Source organism: Opisthocomus hoazin, chromosome 2 (assembly GCF_030867145.1).
Source record: "Opisthocomus hoazin isolate bOpiHoa1 chromosome 2, bOpiHoa1.hap1, whole genome shotgun sequence".
In the NCBI taxonomy this organism is placed as follows: domain Eukaryota; kingdom Metazoa; phylum Chordata; class Aves; order Opisthocomiformes; family Opisthocomidae; genus Opisthocomus; species Opisthocomus hoazin.
The window spans coordinates 83,529,899-83,552,355 of record NC_134415.1 but is presented as its reverse complement, the minus strand read 5'-3'; the positions used below and the strand labels follow the sequence as shown (position 1 = coordinate 83,552,355).

General features: G+C 35.6%; 1 protein-coding gene across 4 annotated transcripts in view; it reads left to right on the top strand.

Moving 5' to 3' along the window:
• Window positions 1-22,457, top strand: part of GRIK2 (glutamate ionotropic receptor kainate type subunit 2) — a 439,202-nt gene that overhangs the window by 287,996 nt on the left and 128,749 nt on the right. For all 4 annotated transcript variants that reach the window (XM_075414313.1, XM_075414311.1, XM_075414312.1 and 1 more), the window contains one exon: window positions 5,454-5,677. In XM_075414313.1, the coding sequence (XP_075270428.1) occupies window positions 5,454-5,677 (224 nt within the window). The remainder of the gene's footprint in view (window positions 1-5,453; window positions 5,678-22,457) is intronic.

Sequence of the window (22,457 nt, the reverse complement as noted above, 5' to 3'; positions counted from 1 at the left end):
ATGCTCCATCCTATTTAAAAGCCATTATAGGCAGGATTGCAAATGTTTTTATCTAGTTGAATTTATACAGCAAGTTCTTTCTCTAGTAGTGGACAGCAGGCAGATTTCCTCTGCAGAAAATTTTTTTTTGAGATCTAGATCTCTAGGGAGATATGATCTTCGTTATTAGATCAGGACCCTCCTCTAAAGACTTGAGGGCTTACAGTTGACAGACACACCCATTAGTGACCACAACTGTTCAAAAATTTGCCAAGATAAGTATTACCCATGCTATCATAAGGATTTCTAAAGAAATGAAACAGTTATGAAATACTACTGAGTGTCAGTAAAACGAATCTGAGTAAACCAACTGTTGTTCAGTGACTTTTTGTTGCTGAACAGCAAATCCTGAGAAGCAGCTCAGCAGTTATAAATAAATAAATGTGTATCTTGAGCCAGTACCTACTGAAACTGTGTTAATAAAGTAACAACTGGTAAAGTTGCCTCTATAATATTGTTAGCAATGAATATTAGATGATACAAGTCAGGATCCCACAAATGTGAAGGTGTAACTTGTCTAACTAGTGTGGACCTTTTCGGACTTTATGGTATGTTACTTACAAGTGGCAAAGGTAACAACTTCTAGTAGCAGTTTTTCAGGATCTGTGAGGAGATTATCAAGAAGGTGCATCTGGGCTCCTCACAGTGGTGCCTTGCATGAGACAAAAGACAATGAGCATAAACTGAAAACCTCCAAGGATGGAAATTGCATAACCTCTCTAAGCAACCTTCTCCACTGCTTGTCTGTAGAAACTTCTTCACTATATGGACAGACAAGCAGTGGAGCAGGTTATCCAGAGAGGTTGTGTAGTGTCCATCCTTGCAGGTTTTCAAAACTGGGTAAAGCTCAGAGCAGCCTGGTCTGATCATGTAGATGACCCTGCTTTGAACAGGAGATTGGAATAGAGACTTCCCAATGACTTTTCCCACCTGAATTGTCCCATGATCCTGTGAAAGCTAGTAGAAAAGCATGAAAAACAATTTACATCAAAATAATGTAAGTGGCTAGTCAAAATAAAAATAGCAATAAAACCCTAATAAAATCCTAGTTGTTTCAAAAGAAAATGAGGATCTTCTCTCAAGACCAAAAGATTTTCACAGGATGTAAAGTTTTCTATAATGTAGCAGCATGAACAAGCCAGTTTAGGATAGATCACAAACCTAAAGGCAAACTACAGACCTTAGTTATTCACATCAGGGACAGGGAAATGCACTTCTGTGAACAGGAATCATGTGTAGGCTCTCTGTGCAGTTGGACCCCATTAGATGGGTTTAAAGATGGACATTAGCCATCCTCTGTTTAGCTTAGTGATGCTTTTTCTCCAATGGGAATGTACCTGAAATTCGGCTCTCAGGTTAACAATCCCCAAAATTTGAGGTGGCTGAAGGAGTTTCTTTATTGACTTCGGGTCTTAGACTGAAGAGCAGACTCCACCTACACAGGGTAAATAACTCCATTATTATGGTGGAGTATTCTGTAGCTGTAGAGTCTAATTAAAAATAGCTATTAGCCATTTTATGGTTGCTATGTCTAGATTGTGTTTAAACTTTTCATTCCTTTGAACAACATAGGTGAGATAAAAGTTTTTCAGAAAATAATAATCAAAAGAAAATTCAATTGGTGTTTATTTTTCCTTTCCCAAATGTTATTAGTAGGAGCTATTAAATGCTTTCAAAGTTTAATTTCCCCCAAAATTAATGTGGCAGTTTGTCTGGGTTATATTTTATAGAGTTATTTTTCACATGCAAGATATCAATATCTGCAAATGCTAACTTACTATACTTGCTATGGCTCTTGCACTACTTAACATTTATGTGCAGATTTATTACTGAAGTTATTTGTAGCTGCATGCATAGATTGAACTCAGTATAATTTTAAAACTTGTCGTCTTAGAGGTTGTGTACCAAATATCAGCCTTCTGCAAGTGAAAAAGATGTCCTCTCTTTTTTGTTTATATTTTACTTTATGTGAAATAGTCCATCAACAAGCTGCTTGGAAGTGAAATGTGAATAAGGAAGCAAAGGAGGAGTATTTCGGCATGCCTTAGGGGCTTCTGTAGCAGAAATAAATCATGTATATCTTGAGTTGTTTGTTGGTGAGTGAACATCCTACAGCTGCACATGGCAGCAAGGCAGGGAAAACTTTACCCGGCTCTGAAGAGAGTACTTGCAGTTCTCATATGGCACAAAAAAAAGGGAAGGCCTAGCAGTCTCTGCTCACAGAGTTCTGCAATAATGTAGAAAATAGACGATACTGACAGTGTATGTGCTAGTATGAAAAGAGAAAATATTACTCTTTAAGGTGCAGGGTGAAGAGGGAAGATCAGGTACTACTGAGAATACATGGTTAAAAGTAATGTTCGAAATATTTGTTGCACTTCGAAAAAGTAGAGAAGGAATAACTGTCAGTGGTTCAGCTGATTTTGAATAATGTCCTATAGAGTGTGATAAATTCTGTTTCTTACTTCCTCTTGTCCTTGACTTTCTCTTTCTTGCTAGAGAATCTCTCTTTGAAACATTGCCAAGATGAGTGCAGAATGTGAGTGCCGTTCTCCAGTTTATCATGCCATATCTTTGAATGGTGGAGTGAATGCAGGATTGTGGTTTCCTCACACTTGACATGATTAAAATAGGAAATTATTGTGAAGAATATTTTTCTCCACTTTCTGCCATCTGTCATTGACATGATCATCTGTAGTGCACTCCTTCATCGTGTGGTGTGGATACTCTTTGTGCTGCTGTACAACTCTTCCATTTTGCTCAGGACTGTGCATTGTGGTGGAATGTCCTTGTCAGACTTACTTGTTTCTAATTGCTATTGTAACCTTTAGTTAGTGCAGAATTTTTCTCAGTAGCAAGTAGCTTATCCTCACCAGTCCTTGGATACTGTCATAAAAAGGCCTTCATCTCAAGTACTCTAAGGTCAAGAATAAGTGCTATTTAGGATTGTGCTTTCAGACAGAAATTTTTTTTTTCCTTTAAAAAATAGAATCATGCATACATTCATTCTAAAAAATTGAATCATACATCATTGCCAAATGAGACAAATATTCTTTGTTACAGAACCTACCAGAAATCCATTTTAGATGTACTCATTTGTAAATGTTGATAAATGTGGATTGAAAAAATCCTAATTTTACACCATTCGTCTCCAATTCGTCCTGAGAAATTAACCAAAGGGAATTCTCTTACTTGTATTTCTTCATTGTAGAAGAGTGTAGGAGACCCTGGTACTGCACTTCTGGAAACTTGGCCCCTGTTTCTTTTACTTTCAAGTAGTGCCATTTCAGAATGAAACAATTGCCAAGAGAATTAAATAGTTTGGAGATTAAATATATCTAATTAGCCGAAGTGATTACATGTGGAGGTATTACATTTTTGTGTCAGTCATTCTAACAGCTTTTTGCTTCCTCAGTCAGTAAAAGCTCTGGATATTATTTTTGTTGAGATGTTTAGTTTTTATTCTTGTGGTGATGTACTAGTTCAAGAGTATGGAAACAGGGTTACTATAGTTCTGAAGAAAATCATGAGATATCAAGATGTGGACCCGTATTTTGGATCTGTGCCTCCCAGATTGGGGTATCTGATTGTCCTGTTCCGTCATATGAGACATGCATTATTTCTCATTTGCTTATTTTTCTAATTTCATCTGCAGCTTCCCTAAAACTTTGCTCCACTGTAGACAGTTACAACCTGTATTCACTTGTATACTGTTTTCTTTTCATCTGATGACCAAGGGTTGGATTTCCTATAATATTTGTTAAAAGAAATGATCTGTTATTCATAAAGGCTCTGTTAATGTTTTAAGACTAAAATTCACAACTGCATTCCAAATGATCATTTTCTCTGGCTTTGGGCAGCTGCATCTTCTGACAGTCTCTAATGAGTTGGCGTCAGACTCTTCGTGTAAGGACTGATAGTTGCCTCTCAGTCTAACAACTTGAGTGATGTTTCTCAAACTTCTACATGTTGACCTATAACCTTTGATTGAAACTAGTTTCAGTTTCTTGCTTTACTATTTTCTTTCTGCGTGAGCTGGAATATCATCAATTATACGGAATCCATAAAAACTCAACTGCTGTAGAATAAAGATTTGCTGGTCTGATTAATACCTATAAATTCTGAATACCAATGGAAATGAAGCTTATGTTGTGTTTTTGACTAGTAAACCCTTACCAAATTAAATGAACAGTGGCAACAGATTTTCCATGTTGTAACATAGAAGTACTTTACTACAGTAGATCTAATGATGTGATAAATGCTCATAACAACAATAGACTACAGTAGAACTTTGTGGAAGATGAGATAAAAAAAGGGAACAATGAAATGCTGTAACATTGTGTGGATTTTGAGTGTTACGCAGTGCATACAGTACCATGTGAACAAAATAAAATAGATAATTGTATGAATTTATACAGTTTTACTGGATCTTGGTTTAGAACAGGCATTCTGAAAATGATTTGCAGCTATTTTACTTGGATAACAGTATTTCACTGTAGCTATACCATTTCTATATTTATGTGTAGTTTACAAGGAATTCTTAGTTTACAGTTTGCCAAGTCTTGTACTGTACAACATCTCGCTCTGAACTTCCTTCTTGCATACGAGCACATGTAGATGTACACTCACATATACACATGCACATAATACACAGAGATTAAAAAGTAAATGCTGTAGATTTCTTGTTACTATGATTTCCATTAAATTTTGGGTAAGAATTAGTATAGACTGTTTACTAATATCCTATGAATCATTGCCATAATAACTAAAACTGAATATAAATTCACAAAATACATTCTATTGTATGTTTTAATTTTGAATGCTGAAATTAGTGGTCAATTATCTACAAGTTTCATCGTGATTTCTGCAAACTAGTAAGGGCAGCTGTAATTTGTTTGAACTTACTCCCTGTAGCAACCTTCCAGGTATAACACTTCTAATTTTAAAATGTTCTTCATTTTGTACCAACACTTTTATGCTAAAATAGGAAAATCTGCGTCCTGGCCCTTTTCCTACACTTGTACAAACATATTCATATCTGTGTCACAAAGTTGTTAACTTCTAAAGAGCACAGTCAAACAGTGACAAAGAGAAGGTGAGCACTAATCGTACCTTATAAAAAAGTTTTAAAAGAAGTGATAATGGATGTTCATGTTTTCTGCAAGATGCAATTTTTTCTTTGCTTCTATCTGTGTAATAATGCTTTTAACTTTCTGTAAATATTGCTATGTGAACTTACGAAATAGGAAGTAGCATAAACCTGTTTCCTTCCTTATAGGGAGAACAAGTTTTAAGTTTCAGCCTACCTAGTACAAGAACAAATCTCATTTATGTAAAGTATGTGTTTGATTGTCTGCTACAACTTGTTTCTTCTGACTTACAGCCTGTTTCTCTTTTTGTATTTCTGTTAACAGAAAGCTGACCTTGCAGTTGCCCCATTGGCAATTACCTATGTTCGAGAGAAGGTCATCGACTTTTCCAAGCCCTTTATGACTCTTGGAATAAGTATTTTGTACCGCAAGCCCAATGGTACAAACCCGGGCGTCTTCTCCTTCCTGAATCCTCTCTCCCCTGATATCTGGATGTATATTCTGCTGGCTTACTTGGGTGTCAGTTGTGTGCTCTTTGTCATAGCCAGGTAACATGTCAACTTTTGTGATTTTTTTGGCAATTGTTATCATCTTTTTCTTACTAATAATTGTCAAAAGTCACAAAAATTTTGTTACTTTCATACTCTTATATTTTATGATGTACAGAAGAATAATTAATAAGGGTTCTCACTATTAATTTTCTCCACTGCGTACTAAGTGTCCAGTTTGTTACATCACTAAGTCTTGAGTATGCTAGCTAGCTTTCTCCTTTTCTTTATAAATTTAGACACAATAAAGTTTACGGAATGTCTTTTCCCAGCTGTGCTCTGCTTAGAAAGATGAGTTGACATATTTTATTTTGTTAGCTTGATTTCATTTGATGCTATGGTGCTTAATCTCAAATGGAGTACTTAGCTGCCCATGTTAATCCTAGATGTTCAAATTGGGCCTCTACCTGTAGCAGAACATATTACTTGATATAGATTAGTAGCTTAGAAGTAGGGTAAAAATATTCAGTTTTTAACTGTGTGATAGGTAAAATCCCCAAGATACCTCATGTAATTTAAAGTTCCAGATTGGAATGTATTTGAAAGTATGTTTAGTTGAGCTTTTAGAGTTAAGGAATTCAATGCAACTGTTAAATTATAAATTGATTTGATATATAAGGCTCACGTTTTTATCTGTTTTCTTTGACGTAGACAAGCAGGCAAACATCTTTTGTCAAAAATTCCCATTATATTTACCTTTTCTTTGTAATTAGATCTGACTCCAGATATTCACAGATATATAGTATTAAATGCTTTGACTTCTGCTGTGACCGAAAAAAAAAAAAATCAGAACAGTAAATCAGCAATTCCCAGGGGTGTAAATGTAATCTCTTTTGCAGATTCCTCCTAGTAGTCACTTTCAAATATTTTTTTTAATCAAATACATATGAACCATTTTGGCTTTTATCCCTTTAATAAGATTGTTTTTTTTGTCTATAGCAATGGTTTTTAGAAGTATATGTTGTTTTTTTTGTCTATAGCAATGGTTTTTAGAAGTATATGTTGTTTTTTTTGTCTATAGCAATGGTTTTTAGAAGTATATGTTTGACATGATAATGCAATCTCACTTCAGCCCCAAAATTTTTATGATTTCATTCTGTGGTACACAGTAGAATCTTCATATTTTTCTTTTCCTGTTGTACTGCAGTTGATATCAGGGTTCTCCATCTTTCTTTGATACTATCTGCTTCATTTTGGAGAAGTTGTATCATTCCTCTACTAAGGGGAGAAGTAATATTTTTAGAAACCATTTTAAAAGTAATATAGCAAGATCACCTATACATAAAGTACATGCGGTGCTGAAGTAATATGGAAATATAGATAACACTGAAACATATTCTGTAATGAATAACTTCACTTGCGTGCCTTCTTCAAAAGTCTGCTTTAAAGAGCCAGACTTATGTTGAAAGCTTCTTGAAAGAATAGTAGATTTTAGTGCACTATATAACTACAGAGTAAACTAATTTCTGAGGCGTTCCTGTGATACAGGTGCTTCTGAAAGCACAGTTAATCATAAATCACAAATGTTACCTTACAAAACACCTCATCTAAAGTATTTATGCATACGTTCAAAAGTTTTAACCCTATTGTTATCACTGAAGGGCATTTCCAGCATGATGCACACTGCTTTTGACAAGCAACTCCCAACAATGTTATTAGGAGTTGTATGGCTGAGTTCTTTTTTATGGTTTGAAAATGTGTCTTGTCATATTTTGTAGGAAAAATACCTTTTCTTGAAGGTGTTTTTTTATTAAGCAATTCAGTCACTTGATGTCACTAGCAGAACTGGAAAGAAAGTTTATTTTTAAACAGAAGTGCTACATAGTAGACTAGTATTGCTGAACTTTTTTTTGCTTGTCTGTTTTTGTGACCAGAACCATAAATTCCTTATTAACTTCATTGTAAAACTATATGAAATACGTTTTATACTGAGCACAGGAGTCTGTTTTTTTGTAGAATTGTATAAAATACTTTTTTCATGCCTAAGATTTTATCAGCCTTCAGATCTAGAGATTTTCAATACCTCTTAACTTGTACAATCAAATGTTTAGAAATAAAAGATCTGGGATTACGTAAGAAAATATTTTATCCATAATGCAGAATGACTTAATAGTATGCAATAGCATTTTCTAACACTATAGTTCATATAGCGAAACAGGTCTAAGTTAAAAAAGTAATCTCCTGCTGAATAACAAAGAGAGAAAATAACATTCTTTTAAAGTAAAAGTATCTTTTGCGAATATAATTCACAAAATCTGTCATGTAAAGGGAAATACTGCTAACTGAAGTGTGGTAGTGAAGAGGACTTTGCAGCATGCTGCTGACTATGTATTTTCAGTACAGATTATAAATTAGGTATTGCACAGCTGATGATGTGTTTTTCAGTCCTGGTGTCCTGAAACTGTTGGACTGTATGCCACTAAATTAATAGGTACCACCTAGAGTGTCTGATTAAGAAGATTTCTATTTCATAACAATCCTTCCATAATGAATGTTGAAATACTAGTGTTTCATAATAATTACTACGTGTTTCATAAGAAGATGTACCTATGTTTGGAGCAGTACTTAGTATGTCTTTTATGATATGGTGTTTTGTAATTAGAGCTCATTAGAGTATTCAGTGTAGAATATTTATTTTTAGATTTAAACTTCCCATTTTTGTGTCAAATGTTTTGTGATTTTATTGTTTCACCATGTCTTCCAAACAATGTCAGAATGTAAGAGCTTGGTACATTGAAAATGGAAAGTACAGTTCTGTTGTGGTACTTGGATTTCACCCATTAATTAGTGATATGGTCCTGTTTAGGAAAGATAGAGAAATTAGTAAAAGGTTCAAGGGCCTTTGAGAGACTATTGTTGAAAGGATTTCATAGAGTAACATATTAGGCATAAATGGGGAAAAAATGTAATATAAATATTTATTAGTGTTTTCCTTTACTTGAAAGAACGTTGCACTTTTCTTCCAATTTGAGAACCAGATATAAGGAGCTGGAATCTTTGCATACTCAACAAGGCAAAAAGCTAGGAGAGAGGTTTATTTGTTAGCTGGAGGGCTTTTCTATGTCATTTTCCTCTAGCAGTTCTCAAAAAAATAATGAGTCATCTATTTATGTGGGTGTTACAGATTTTACACTGTGGATAGGATGAACATAGAAGCGTTGTACACAGTGTTTTCTTTAATTGTCATTCTTTGTGGGGAATTACAGTAGGCTGTGATTTCTCCATATATATGAAAACCTCTTAACCTTGTTTCTTGTGATTTTTGAATTTAAGTAGTTGTTAGTTTCTGAAAGTTCCTTCCTTGATCATACAAGCTGATGACTGACAGATAAACCCAGTCTGCTTGTCATTAAGCCTATTGCATTTCTGTCAACTGAGAAAGTCATACAGCATTTTTTCCTCTTGTGGCAACAGTAATAGATCTGTTTCTGATGCTAGCAAGCAGTGTCTTTGTGTCACTGTTAGCAGTGTCTTGTGTCATCTGACACCTTGTTACATTCCAGTATCTTCCCTTTTTGCATCTGCCTTTGCTGATTTCTTTAATTTAGAATCCCAGTTAAATTCACAGTTTACATGTAATTAGAATGAAGACTAAAAATGGAGTAAAGTGCACCAACTCCTTTTTGGAGTTCTGTAAAGTACACAACATTTTCTGATCTGTAAAATGAAAAATCTTGATTAGTGGAATTTCATTTGTTGGTGCAAACTGTTGTTTCATTTCCAGGAAACATGCTGATTTCTTACAGTGTTGTGTACCAACTTCATAGACACATTGTCCCTTCTTTTCCATTAGTCTGTGTATATGAAACAGCTGTTTCCTATTATGGTCTCTGCAAAATCTAGTTTGTTGGTAACTGGAGGATACTTCCCATTTGACATAGACAATATGAAGAAAATCAGTTCCATACTTATAAAAATGCTGTATATGTTTGATTTACGTAGGTCTTCCAATTAATGTCTTTCAAAATTAATCTTCATCTGACTTTCCTCATGATTGTATTATACTTTTTGGAGTCTCTTATGCATGATTTTAACCATCCATGTCTTCAGGAATCTTTTCTGAAAGCACAGATTAGAAGCTAAACTCGTTAAATATTTTAATCTAGTCATTTTCCACCCAGTTTACTGGATTTCAAGTTATTCCCTGCACATTGAAGTCTTTGTGTAGTAAGGTCTGTTTGCTGTGAACTTTTCTGTCTGTCATAAAGCAGTTTACTCTTAAGTGACCTATCTTAATAACTGGAAGAGATACACCTGCCTTAGCATGATGCTTCACCTTTAAGGATCAGTTGTGGAGCAGATAAGCTACCCTGGATAAAATGATCCACTAACGAGCTTTTATGCTTTTTATACTGAGCTGTCTGAACTATCAGTGAATATTATGTAAATATACATTAAACTGTTCTCACTGCCTTAATTGCTAGTATTGAATCATGGGCTATCATATTAAAGGGCTTGGTCCACCTTTACTTGTTCTATGTTCTGTATGTTGGGACTTCCTGCTTTTTCCTCCCTTCAGAAGAATTATGCTATCCTACTTCTCATAAGTCAAGCCTTCGTGCTGTTTTCAGCTGTCAAAGTGGTTAGTATCAACTGCTTTTCCATTTCCTTGTAAGCAGTGATAACACACAATGAACATTGCCTCATCACCAAATTATATTTTTCCCTTAGCAACTGGAATAAAACATAATAAAAGAAGACTAGAGTTTTAAGAATGTCTCCACACATTTATCTTAATCTTTTCTCTGTGAAGAAGCTTAGAAACAGCCTGCTGCTTCAGACTTGAACAGACGCCTGAGCATTATCTCTCTCTGGAGTGCATGCATATTCTTTTACATCTCATCAGTCTTCATTTTTATTTCACGTTTTTTGATCAGCTGATTTCTGTCCTTGAGCCTGTCTGACTGATTTTCAAACTACTCCTTGAAAACTATCTTGCTGGAAAGCAATTTATGTCAGAATGAGAGCGGACTACTTTTCCAGTTACTATGGAACTCTGGTTACGAAATTACTATGTTGATATTTATTCAAGATGTAAGTTAGCATATTTGCCTTTTCTTCTTAACAAGCATTCTTCCTATAAGAACTTTATCTCCTGAAGCCACCCTGGAGAACTATAGCATATGTTATGAGGTATTTTCAGGAATGGATTCATCATCCAGCAGGGCAATCCCGATGACAACCCTGAAATCTAGTTCTCTTACTATCTTACAGTTTTAAGATAGTTTTGCCCCAGTTGTAATGCAAAAAATTAATTTTGCCTCGTTTGTCATGCAAGTGCAGATGTTGTCACTTGGCTATAAAATACTGTGTAAATAGACAAGGATAAAAACATGCAAAAAATTATGCACTTTCCAAAACTGTTCCCTAACAATTATTTCAAAGTCAAAGGTTTTTATTTCTGTTAAACCAAGTTGCAGCTTACGACCCTTAGATGATTGCTTCCAAAAGATTCAGTATAATTTGCTTCTGTTCATGTAATTTTTCCAGTTGAATAGCAAATCCTTGTTAATGCTAGAGATCATCTTTATAGTAAGCAGAAAGCAACTGTGCCAGCCTCTGGAACCCTATTTTTTTTTGTCAAGTGAACCAGTCAGATTGCAAGACAAGAATTTTTCTCTCTCTTCGATGGCTTATCTAGCTTTTTATTAACTGATATGTTTGTGTAGCTATACCAAGATAACCTAGTATTATGTGAGAATGTTCTAAAAACCTTACTTTCTGAACTAAATTTCTTCTCCTTTACATCAGACCTGGAGAATTTTATTTCTAGATATCTATCATTTAAATAGAATTCCAATAAAAAGTTAATCTAAAGAAGATACTTCAATTATATCTGAATTTTTTGCACTCAGGAGCAAATTATTAAGCACATGTTTTTCACTTAGTCTGTCCTGTTGCATGTGACAGAGATGAAATTGGACAGTCATCTTGCCTGGAGAGCAGTCACTAGAAATGTGAGCAAGACTTGCACGATATTTCAAACATGCTCGGATATTTCCGAGTATCACTTTGCACAAAATGTGGATCACAGTTCTAGATTGATTAAACAGAATGGGAGTTTACTGTGCTGTATGCCTTTAATATTACCACAACTCTGCATAATCTGTAATAGTATTTAAGTTTAATTTTCTGAGGTTGGCACACAGATCTTATGTTCCAACTTTTTTCTGCATGAAAAATGCGAAACATACTGGAATGATAATGCTTTCTTATGGTCATCATCTAAGTTGAGTAACTATTTTGAGAAGTTATGACACAGATTGCAATCAGTGCTATAAACTCTAAATATGGATGAGGATTTCTGGCTAAAAGAAAGACAAGTATAGCAAGGAGTTAAGCAGTAATCTCTCATTTTGCATGCTGACACTCAGAAAGATGCTTTGATCTCTCTGACCTCCTCCACAGGAGTTAAATCTGGGTTCAGTGTCATTTTATACAATCTGTAATGTAGAAACAACTCAGTATGGACTTCTCTTCCTAACCCTCAGGATTGTCTTGGATCACTTCTGAATGCTCTCAGTCTCCTGTAGCTGTTCAAGGAGAGACAAGAGTATCAAGAGGTCTCCAAGCCTACATACAAACACAGCATCTAGATAGTCACCTCTATTAGAATACTGTCAGAGATCACAGTAAGAGAGAATTTCATATCTTTTACTCTTTTTAACATAAATAATCTCTTTAATTTTTAGGGGGGAAAAGAGTACACTAAAGCATTACTATATTAGTGGTTTGTCAGTCTGACATACCGGATACTACTTACCATGCATCATATGAAAGAAGAAACTACTGCCAGCAAAATAACTGAAATGTATTAACTGAGAATGGCCAAAGAACTCAGAACTCCACCTGCCTTAGCAGTCCAAAAGAAGATATAGTACCCCCTCAATGGCTAAATCCCCATATGCACTTTGAAGAAGAAAAATATGCTCACTTCAACATACCTGGTCAATTCTGGATTCCTCTGTCAAGAAAGTTATTTTTTTTTTTTTCTATGGAGGTCTAGCTACACTTTGTCTTCTGCAGAGTTAAGATCTGTGTGGAGCCTTCTTAGGAAGGAAAGCAGCAGGTCTGGTGACTTCTGCCATAAGAAAAACACCTTTTAATATGCATCTGTTTGTAGCATTTACTCCGTTAGTAAGTTTTATGTTAATTCTTGTTACTTTGTAGATTAACCTATTCAGATTTTTTTTGTTGCTATGATGAAGAGTATAGTAATATCCTTATGCTGTGTAAGGTTGAAGATGACCTAAAAACTCTCCATTCTTTCTGTTAATTCTTTTTTGTTATTCTGAAAGCCATCACAAGAGTATTAAATTCATCACTAATTATCCAAAAGCCTAGGTATTTGGAATGTCTGAACTGAATCATAACTCTGTTCATCATTAAGGAATTTGGTATCTCTTGCAATTCAATCTCTTCATTCTCATTTACTTCAGCCCCTGAGTTCAAAGAGGGGATTTAAATTTCAGATAGCTGTACATAGATTATTATGTCCAAACAGGTGGACAGCTCATTCTGCCTGTACTCATTCTGACTTTACATTTTAAGCCTGATTACATATAGGTGTTAAATATTTATAAATATATATTTCCTCTCCATTTTGATGGAACATTGTAACACAACCTTTTATGGAGTACGAGAGGTATTTATGGAAAGTTGTATCAAAACTCATGTTGAGCCATTTTTCATACCGTGATTTCCATTGTTTTCAGTTTCTCATTTACATGTTATGCTGATATTTCACTGCCCAAATATGTCAGGATCTTATATATACTTTTGAATCTTAACAGTACCTTGTATACAATGATCCAAAGGCTGTTCACTAAAGCTTTTACCGAGAAGTCAGCTGGATAAACCATCTTTAATAGTAAAATCTCCTAAGTTTTCATTGGTGAATGGCTTCTGAAATAACGAGTTTATTCTCTGGCCTTCTTCTGTTTTGAATTTTGACTGACTAAAATTGTTCTGTTGGAGTCATTGTTTCACATGGTTCATTGCTAGACATCTGCCTGAATGCCATTCACTATTTATCAAAATCATTATTTCAAACTGCCTGAGACAGTTTAATAATTGCATTTTCATTCCCTTCATCTCTAGAATGAGCTGGGAGATGTTGGAAAGTATTATGCCACTATTATTGCTATTTCTTTTCATGCACATGTAATCCTAGCTCATATATTCATATTTGAGTTTACATGTATGATTATTTGCATGATTTTTTTTCGCACTATATGACCAAGGCATAAAATATTATAAACATTCATACTATGGAATTTGCTTTTGAAAATATGTCAGCTGTCAAAACAGTGACATTTTCTCATAAGGGATTTGCATTTGTCTTTATCTAATTGGGTTCAACTACAAGCAAGGTAGATCTCATCTACCTCATTTTGTGTCTTGAAGTGCCTTGGGTAAACAGCTTCTACAGATGAATGAATATCGGAAGACTGTTTTGTCAAGAGTTCTATAACATCACACAAAATAATGTTGCATGTATACCATGGACGGTGATTTGTTAATTTCTATGTACTCTTAACATCCATAAGCAAATAATCACATAGTCCTTGCTAAGAAAGGTTAAAAAACAGTCTAAAGCACAGTTTCATTTAGTTTTGAAAGACCTTCATACTGTGGCAACACGTATGTCCTTATTTTCAACAGCCCTTGCTAATTACCAGCACATATAGTATATGAGAAAATACTTGGTTGCTTCTGCAAAGTAGTTTGCTTGAAAAAAAAAGGTGAGAGTCTCCAGAAAAAGTGCTGAACATTCGTATCTGATATTGGATCATTTCATTCTGTTTTGTCAAAAAATATTTTTTTTCCCCAATATGTGACAAAATGAAGACACAAGTCTGGACTTGGCACTTCGTACATTTATTTAACCAGTCATAGCATGGAATGATGTTAAACATGCCTAAAAAGAAGAGTTACTTTACAGATGAATCTGTGTGTTTTCAAGGCAAAATGATGCTTTTGAAAAAGACCAGTGTCCATTATGTTTTTGGATGCAGGGGGAAAGAGTCTTATTTGCTTTATTTTGGTTTTTTTGCATGTGTTTCACTCTGGCATGCATAATATTATTGGGGAGAAGGAAATTGTAACTCTCATCATAACACATAGCAGCAGTTTTCTCCTGTGATATGCAAATATGTGTAGTCCTCCAACCTAAAGAAAAAAACACAAGAATCTAATGGAATGGGAATAGAGTCAATACAAATCCAAGACAGTACCACAGTGCTGTCAAAAAGTTTTGTTAAGAATTGGACACAAGTGGTAATTTGAAAGTGTGCAAGCTGATTGATTTGTTTTCCATTAGCATCAGTTACTGAATTTACAGAATGCCTTATATATTAGATTAATTCCACTAGTAGCTGAGCTGTTGTTGTTTTATTTTTTTTTCCAAAAATCAAAATAGAAAAGCTGATGTAGGAGACACTTTATTTATTGAAGTCATTTCACACATGCTTCCTACTTAGAACACCTTGACTTACGAGTGAAAGGTTTCCTCAAGAAACATGTAAGGGTTATAGTAATAGGATGGAAAACAGAGCATTATCAGACATGATCTCTATTGACCCTGCTTCTGGAGGGCCCAGAAACATAGAATAATATTGAGCAAAAATGACTATAAGCATTGAAAGGCAGTTTTTATGCTAAATGAGCCAAGTGTATGAAAATGAGCATTATTTGTTTGCTCAATATGTGGACCCATATGCGACAAGTTTCTTTATATCGTCTAAATGAAGATGGAGACATAAATCCTTGGAAGCAAAGCCAATATGATATGACGGCTATTAACCTTGTAGAAAATCCAAGCTACAGATGTTCAGAGAAAGACCAGTTTGTATAGGATAGTATTTCAGAGTTCTTTGAATTCTTTAGTTTCAGGATTACTTGAAGGATAGGAAGACCTGGGTAATGAAAGGATTTTATGGGTTTTACTCTTTTAATCTCTAAAACAGACTTTGCATTGTTGTGTAATATTAATAATGCAGATACAATCTTAGGCTACTTTTAGATATTTGTAACTGAATAGTCAAATGTCCAATTATTTGGAGTGGTATAAAATGTCTGTTATAATTTTTTTTTAAAGTAAGTATCAGTTTCTGACTTAAGAAAGGGAAAAAAATCAGTTTCTGCAATTTTAACTAAAACCAGATTTCCTAAGTTCCTCTGACTCTCAATCATTATTATCCATTGTATTCTGAAAATACATAAATAGAGCTAAACTGGAGGAGAAACAAAACAGAAAAAGAAAACCCCAAACCAAAATAAATTTACCAGAACCTTACCTCTTCAAAAGATGGAGCATTTCTTTCTTGGAGGAACAAAATATTAGACTTTGGTTGTGGTGAAACATTATACTTCAGAAGAGATGCATATATTTAAAAGAAATAAGGAAATAAATAGGGAATATTTCTTGACTGTAAGCATTATTCAGTATCTGGAGAAAAGTAAGCTTGGTCCTTACAAGTTACTGTAGGCAGAAGTATGAGAATTATTTATCTCCTTCTTATCTTTCTGATTCAGCTGTTAGCCACAGGTTTACCTAGATTATGTACGCCTCCAGGCTCTGACTCATTAGTGAGCAGGAATTATTTAGGCACCAACAGGGCTTGACCGGAAATCAGTCTGAGGAAAGTATGGTAATTGGTTTTGATGCTGAAAATGAGTCAGTGTTGTGTCCTCCAAGCATTTCTGTTTCATCTATGGAAATCACTCTTTGTTAATTCTAATGGTGGTGAAATCGCTGTACTGTAAAGCTAATCATGCACTTTCAGTCTTAAGCACTAAGGTGAGTGCCTTTTTTTTTTATTGTAGTAAGATCAGAAGTCCTGTCTTTAGCAAGAAAAGTACTATTCTTATAGGAAATTAATTATACAATACTGAAGATTTTCAGCATCGTAGTTAAAAATCCCACATCAGCTAAGGGATATAGTTGATTTTATTAGAAAACAATAAACCTTTAAAATATCAAAATGTTCATCCTTAATCATTCTTATAGCGTGTCAGAGAGGAGGTTAAATATAAGTAAATTTTATTAAATAGGCATATTCTGGCACTTTGCTCTTATTATACTGTTTTGTTTTGTTTCATTTTGTTTTGTTTGTTGTGGCCATTAGACATGTGCAGCACCTGCATTTGCCAATTAGGACTTGTCTAAACACTTTACAGCAGACAACATCTAGCTGTGAGAACCAAGAAGGCAATGTTTCTTCAGTTTGATGGGATCATTCATATAGTTTCACCAGACTAAAGACAGCAAACCACACAGAGATACTGCCTCTTTCCATTTCATTTTCCTTCCTCAATCTGCATGGAAAACTATTCATGGGGTAAATAGTGAGGTGGTGGATAGCAGAAAGAGGTTATAGTTTCCTTCCATTCTCTTTAAAGAAAGTTCTTGTCCTTTCCCACGAGAAATAGCTTTAGATTTACACAGAATATGGTTCCTATTTGCTATTAATTTATTTGTTTTGTAGAAGCAGTGATACAGTGTTTCTTTACCAGAACAGCATCACCAGTGATAGAAGACAATTTTCAGCTATTATTTCATGTTCTGGAGCAATTTTCTTGTTAGATATTTTGGGGTGCAAATTAGAAAAGTTTATAGTGTGATGCAGATTCAGAGAAGTTCCCGTGAAAGAGTTCCACCGCTTAGAAAATTCTCTGGTTTTGTGGCTGACACAATGTAACCAATGAGCCCTGTCCAGAAGAAAAATGGAAGCAGTTAGCAGAATTTTGTACGTTGCAGTGCTTTGCTGTGCTCACAGAGCATGGAAAAGTTAATGTCAAGTTGCAAAAATATCTGAAAAAGCCTTTTAATCAGTCATATTTATCCTCCACACACTTCTCTCTCTTGCTTTCTCTCTCTTGCTCTCCGTTCTCCTACGCGGGCATGTTAGAGGAGAGTGAGTACTTAATCGTGTCAAAATGCTGGTCAGTGTGCCCTTCATTTACTGGAATGAAAGGAATTTTCACCTTGCTTCAAATGTAACTGTAATTGGATAAAGTTACCAGGTAGATGGATACCAGAGGCTCCTCGTATCTTTCTGTTCTGCTGCTGCTAGAAGCCAATTCTGCCTCCAGCTAAATGCTGATGGGGATTGCTACTGCTTGTAACACCTTCCTCATCATCCTGACTTTCACACTGCATAGTCATTTGTGCCTGTGCAAAAGCAAATGTCAAAACCAAGGGAGATGATGGTATTACACCTCTATGCATGAATGTAAGTGACTCCACAGGTGAAGGCAGTGGAGATTTCTGGGTGGTAGGGAAGCTTTATTGGATTTTCTTGTAACACGGGACAGCTTTCAGCAAGCATCGCCAAGCAGGGTCATGTCTTGTTCTATGACAAAACCAAATGCTTGCTTTAGCGAGTTCACAGTTCAGAAGGAGTAGTTAAATAGTTTAAATAGCTAAACATGATGAAAATTTCTATGAGGTGTGAAGAAAATGAAATGAAAAATTAGTATGTTTCTTAAGTAGTCAGGTTCAGCATAGTTCATCAGCTGCCTAAGCAGGACCACATTTCAGTTTACTGTCTGCATTATAAAGCAAATGAATTTTGAGGAGGATTTTGAAAGACAGGTATTGATTTTGACCTTGAGGATTCTCTCACATGAAGTCTGGAGGAGATTCAAATGGCACTGGTGGGATAACTGCACAGGTTAGCCTATGGTAATGACATCAAAAATCACCTCTAAGTTTGTCTTTATCTTGGGCAGGAGCAGTGTATGTGAGGAACAAATGAAAAAAATCTTAACAGTTACATTTCAGATTAATTTGTGTGGAAAGAGAGGTGTTTGTAAGTATTGAAACTTGATAGAATGCTGTGTAGTTACATGGGACAGGAGCATGCACTAACTGCCTTCACAGAAAAATAGATAAGTTGCCTATAGGTTATGTATCACATATAGCAGATCCCTAAAGTAGGGAAATCTCAAAATTCTGAGATATTGATGTTTAGGAAGCTGGATATCCCTGATGTTGACACAAACATTTGTTTTGGCAATCTTGTCAGAGGGAAGACAATAGGTTAGATTCAAGTAGGCTGTGTGCTACTAGAACCACTGCATTTGAGCCAAATCATAGGTTTAAACACGGGAAGAAGTCAAGTTAGTGGTCCTCAGTAATGGGAAAGCTAGTGTAATTGTCCTTCCTCAAAGAAAAGAGAGAGAGAGGAGTATCCATAGTCTATTTCTGTAGAAAAGAATGAGTTACTGCATATGTCCAGAAGCAGTTTGGATCTAGTCTCTACATTGTTGAAATAACATTGTTAAAATACTACTTCTAGAATCACAATTTCTTGGAAACATAGCCTGGAAGAAATCCTGAGCTGAGGCAAGGCCTTATATACTCAGTACTATTACAAGGTTTTATTGAATTGGAGAGGTGGAGGGGTGAGTTCCAGCTCATTGACAGCACTATGAAGGAAGCTCATGGGTGGCAAGCATGTGAGGATGGGAGTTCCTTACTATCAGTGCTATCAGTGAAATAAGCAGTGGTATCACAGAATCACAGAATGGTAGGTGTTGGAAGGGACCTCTGGAGGTCATCTAGTCCAACCCCCCTGCCGAAGCAGGTTCATCTAGAGCAGGCTGCAGAAGACCTCATCCAGGCAGGTTTCGAATATCTGCAAGACAAGGAGACTCCACAGCCCCTCCGGGCAACCTGTTCCAATGTTCTGTCACCCTCAAAGTAAAGAAGTTCTTCCTCATGTTCAGACGGAACTTCTTATGCTTCAGTTTGTGCCCGTTGCCCCTAGCCCTGGTGGTGGGCACCACTGAAAAGAGTTTGGCCCCATCCTCTTGACACCCACCCTTCAGATATTTATGAGCATTTACAAGACCCCCTCGCAGCCTTCTCTTCTTCAGGCTGAACAAGCCCAGCTCCCTCAGCCTTTCCTAGTAGGAGAGGTGCTCCAGTCCCCTAATCATCTTCGTAGCCCTCCGCTGGACTGTCTCTAGTAGTTCCTCATCTTTCTTGAACTAGGGAGCCCAGAACTGGATGCAGTACTCCAGATGATGCCTCACTAGGGCAGAGTAGAGGGGGATGAGAACCTCTTTTGACCTGCTGGCCACGCTCTTCTTAATGCACCCCAGGATACCGTTGGTATCTCACTAATATCCAGCTGATTGTTTTATAAGCAGTTCAAGTCCAGGATTCAATTATTTTGTTCGAAGGTGAGTGAAAGATTTCTAGATTATGGAAGTTATAAAAAAAACAATCTTCTAGTATTTATCCACTGTCAAGAAGTGGAGCTGCAATTCAGTCAAGTTCCTGTGCTCGTGCACACCTCGAGATATACAAGTAGACCCTTGCAGTTCAGCTGAAGTTATTTGCAAACTTAAATTGAGTCATGTATTTGAATTCCTTTAACCACCGTCTTTGCTGCAGAAAGCCTGTGTCTTCCATTAGCAGTAACTGAAATTTTTGTGCAATTATTGGTACAGTCGAGAATTGTAATGGAATAATCAGAAAGGGTGAAACACATTGTAATAAAATATTAATTTGAATAGGACATTAAATGATTGTCTTATCCTGTTCCTGTAGAAGTCAATGTGAAATCTCTCACAGATTTTAATAGTAGCACAGTGGATCACAAAGACTATGTGTATACCTTTCAAGGGCTAGGATCTAGGACTTACTTTCTGGCCCAGAGGACAGATGCCTATGTTTCCTACCACTAAATGCTCCATCATCCCAGTTATCCCACCCACAGTGCTTCAGCGCTTACTGGCACTTCCTATCACTTTGAACCACATCTGGACATTATCTGAGTGTAGCACAGGCCAAAACTGTGAATAGGAAAGAGCTAACAAGTGAAGTGTATGGATGATTGCACGCCTTTGCTGAAACGTGAGTCCTTCCTTTCCCTTACTGACATAGACGTAGCCACAGAAGCTCACAGAATTATATGAATTCCTATTTACAGTAAGCTTTGACAAGACTTTAATCAAGTACTTTAAACACATAATTATTTCTTAATAAAAATAATCATAAATTAAAAATTTCATAATTAACTGAAGACTACTTACAAAGAACTAGCTTAGTTTTTGTGTGAATTTTGGTAAACTGATATTGAAGTCCCAAATCTGAAAGCTATTCTGTTCCTTCAGAAGGTCGTTAGGAGTCTCAGGTCAGCAAAAGGCAACCTTCTGTCCTTATGAATCAAACTGGATTTTCTTTTATGTCTGTGTATCTATTTATTTACTTATTTCACTTCAGATTAAAGGTCTCAGTTCATCAGGCTTTGCCAAACTGTCTTAAATTTTAAGTGTGCGATTGCCCTATTTAAATTGATAAGAATAGTAACATTTCCAAAATAATGTTTAAAAACATGTTGTATTGCAGAGATACTCCCGTAGTCTTGTATTTACTCGGGAAAAAAAATACTTGGTGAAGAATTCCATTTGACATCTGTGTGGATTCTGGTGATGTCCTTAATGTACAGATAGTAAAAAAGAAAAGGATTTGTTTCTTATTTAAGAATTAAAAAAACCCCACAAAACAACATTTCTCGAGGTCTTAATTTGTGATGACAAAACGTTTTCGTAGCAGAGTGCCATATAAGTGCAAAAAATACTAAATAAATACTCCAAAATACTCCACATGACACCATATTACCACAATTAAATTTTATAATTTACTGGTTTTATTTAAAGGATGTTCTATTTTGACAATTTTAAATACTTAAAGAAATGTTATGTTGTTCTTGGAAATATTTTAATGGTTTACTCTGTATGCAATAATCACATCAAGTGATATTCTATTAGATAATGACTCTAGTGTAATCATTTTTTTATTCCTGTGTCATTTAATGTACAGTGAAGAACAACAATGAATTATTATGCACTTTAAGCTAGATAACTCCTTTGTGTGATGCTCAATGTTAAACTACTCTGCTGTCAAGATAGCTGTTGCAATATTGAGTAGAAATGCCAAGTTTGTTGTACAACCTTAGAAAGAGCTCACCCCATCTTTTTTTAAGATGTCTATATATTTTTGCATTGCAAAATATGATTTCACACTTCATTATGTGCCTTAGGAGGTCCTCCACTCCTTCTCTGGAGATATTCAAGACCCGCCTGGACAAGGTCCTGTGCAGCTTGCTGTAGGTGACCCTGCTTCGGCAGGAGGGTTGGACTAGATGACCCACAGAGGTCCCTTCCAACCCCTACTATTCTGTGATTCTGTGATTCTTCCCTCAAACTTGTGACAAACTCTTGAATGTATTGAAGAAGTCAGATAGGTGCTTCACTTGTAAAAGAAGGAGCATTTGGATTTCTCGTGTACCCTTCTTACTTGCACTGTGTTTTATTCTTTTAAAGAGAAATACTGATTAACTTATTGCTTGATGTTAATGATGTAGAATGGAGCATCACTGATGTACGTTATTAATACACTGTTGTACCTAGACATACAGAATAACCATTGCAAAAAGTTTATTTGGGCCAAGATAGTACGATATTCAAATCAATAGTGCGTATGAGTTATTGCAAACATGCCAGTCACTCAGCTCTAAAACTTTCACAACAATAAGCAGTATAAACAATTTTGAGAGGGCCAACAGTGTTACAAGGTGGTGTATTAAACAACGCCAAACACTTGCTGATGACTTTTCGTAATAACACGTGTATGGAGATATAGACAATACAGGATATGATATCATAATCTTTAAGACTTAAAAGTACTCTCACAGATACAGTGGTTGGTATGTGTTTTTATTCAAAAAATAATTAAATGACAAATGAACACAATGCCTGTGCA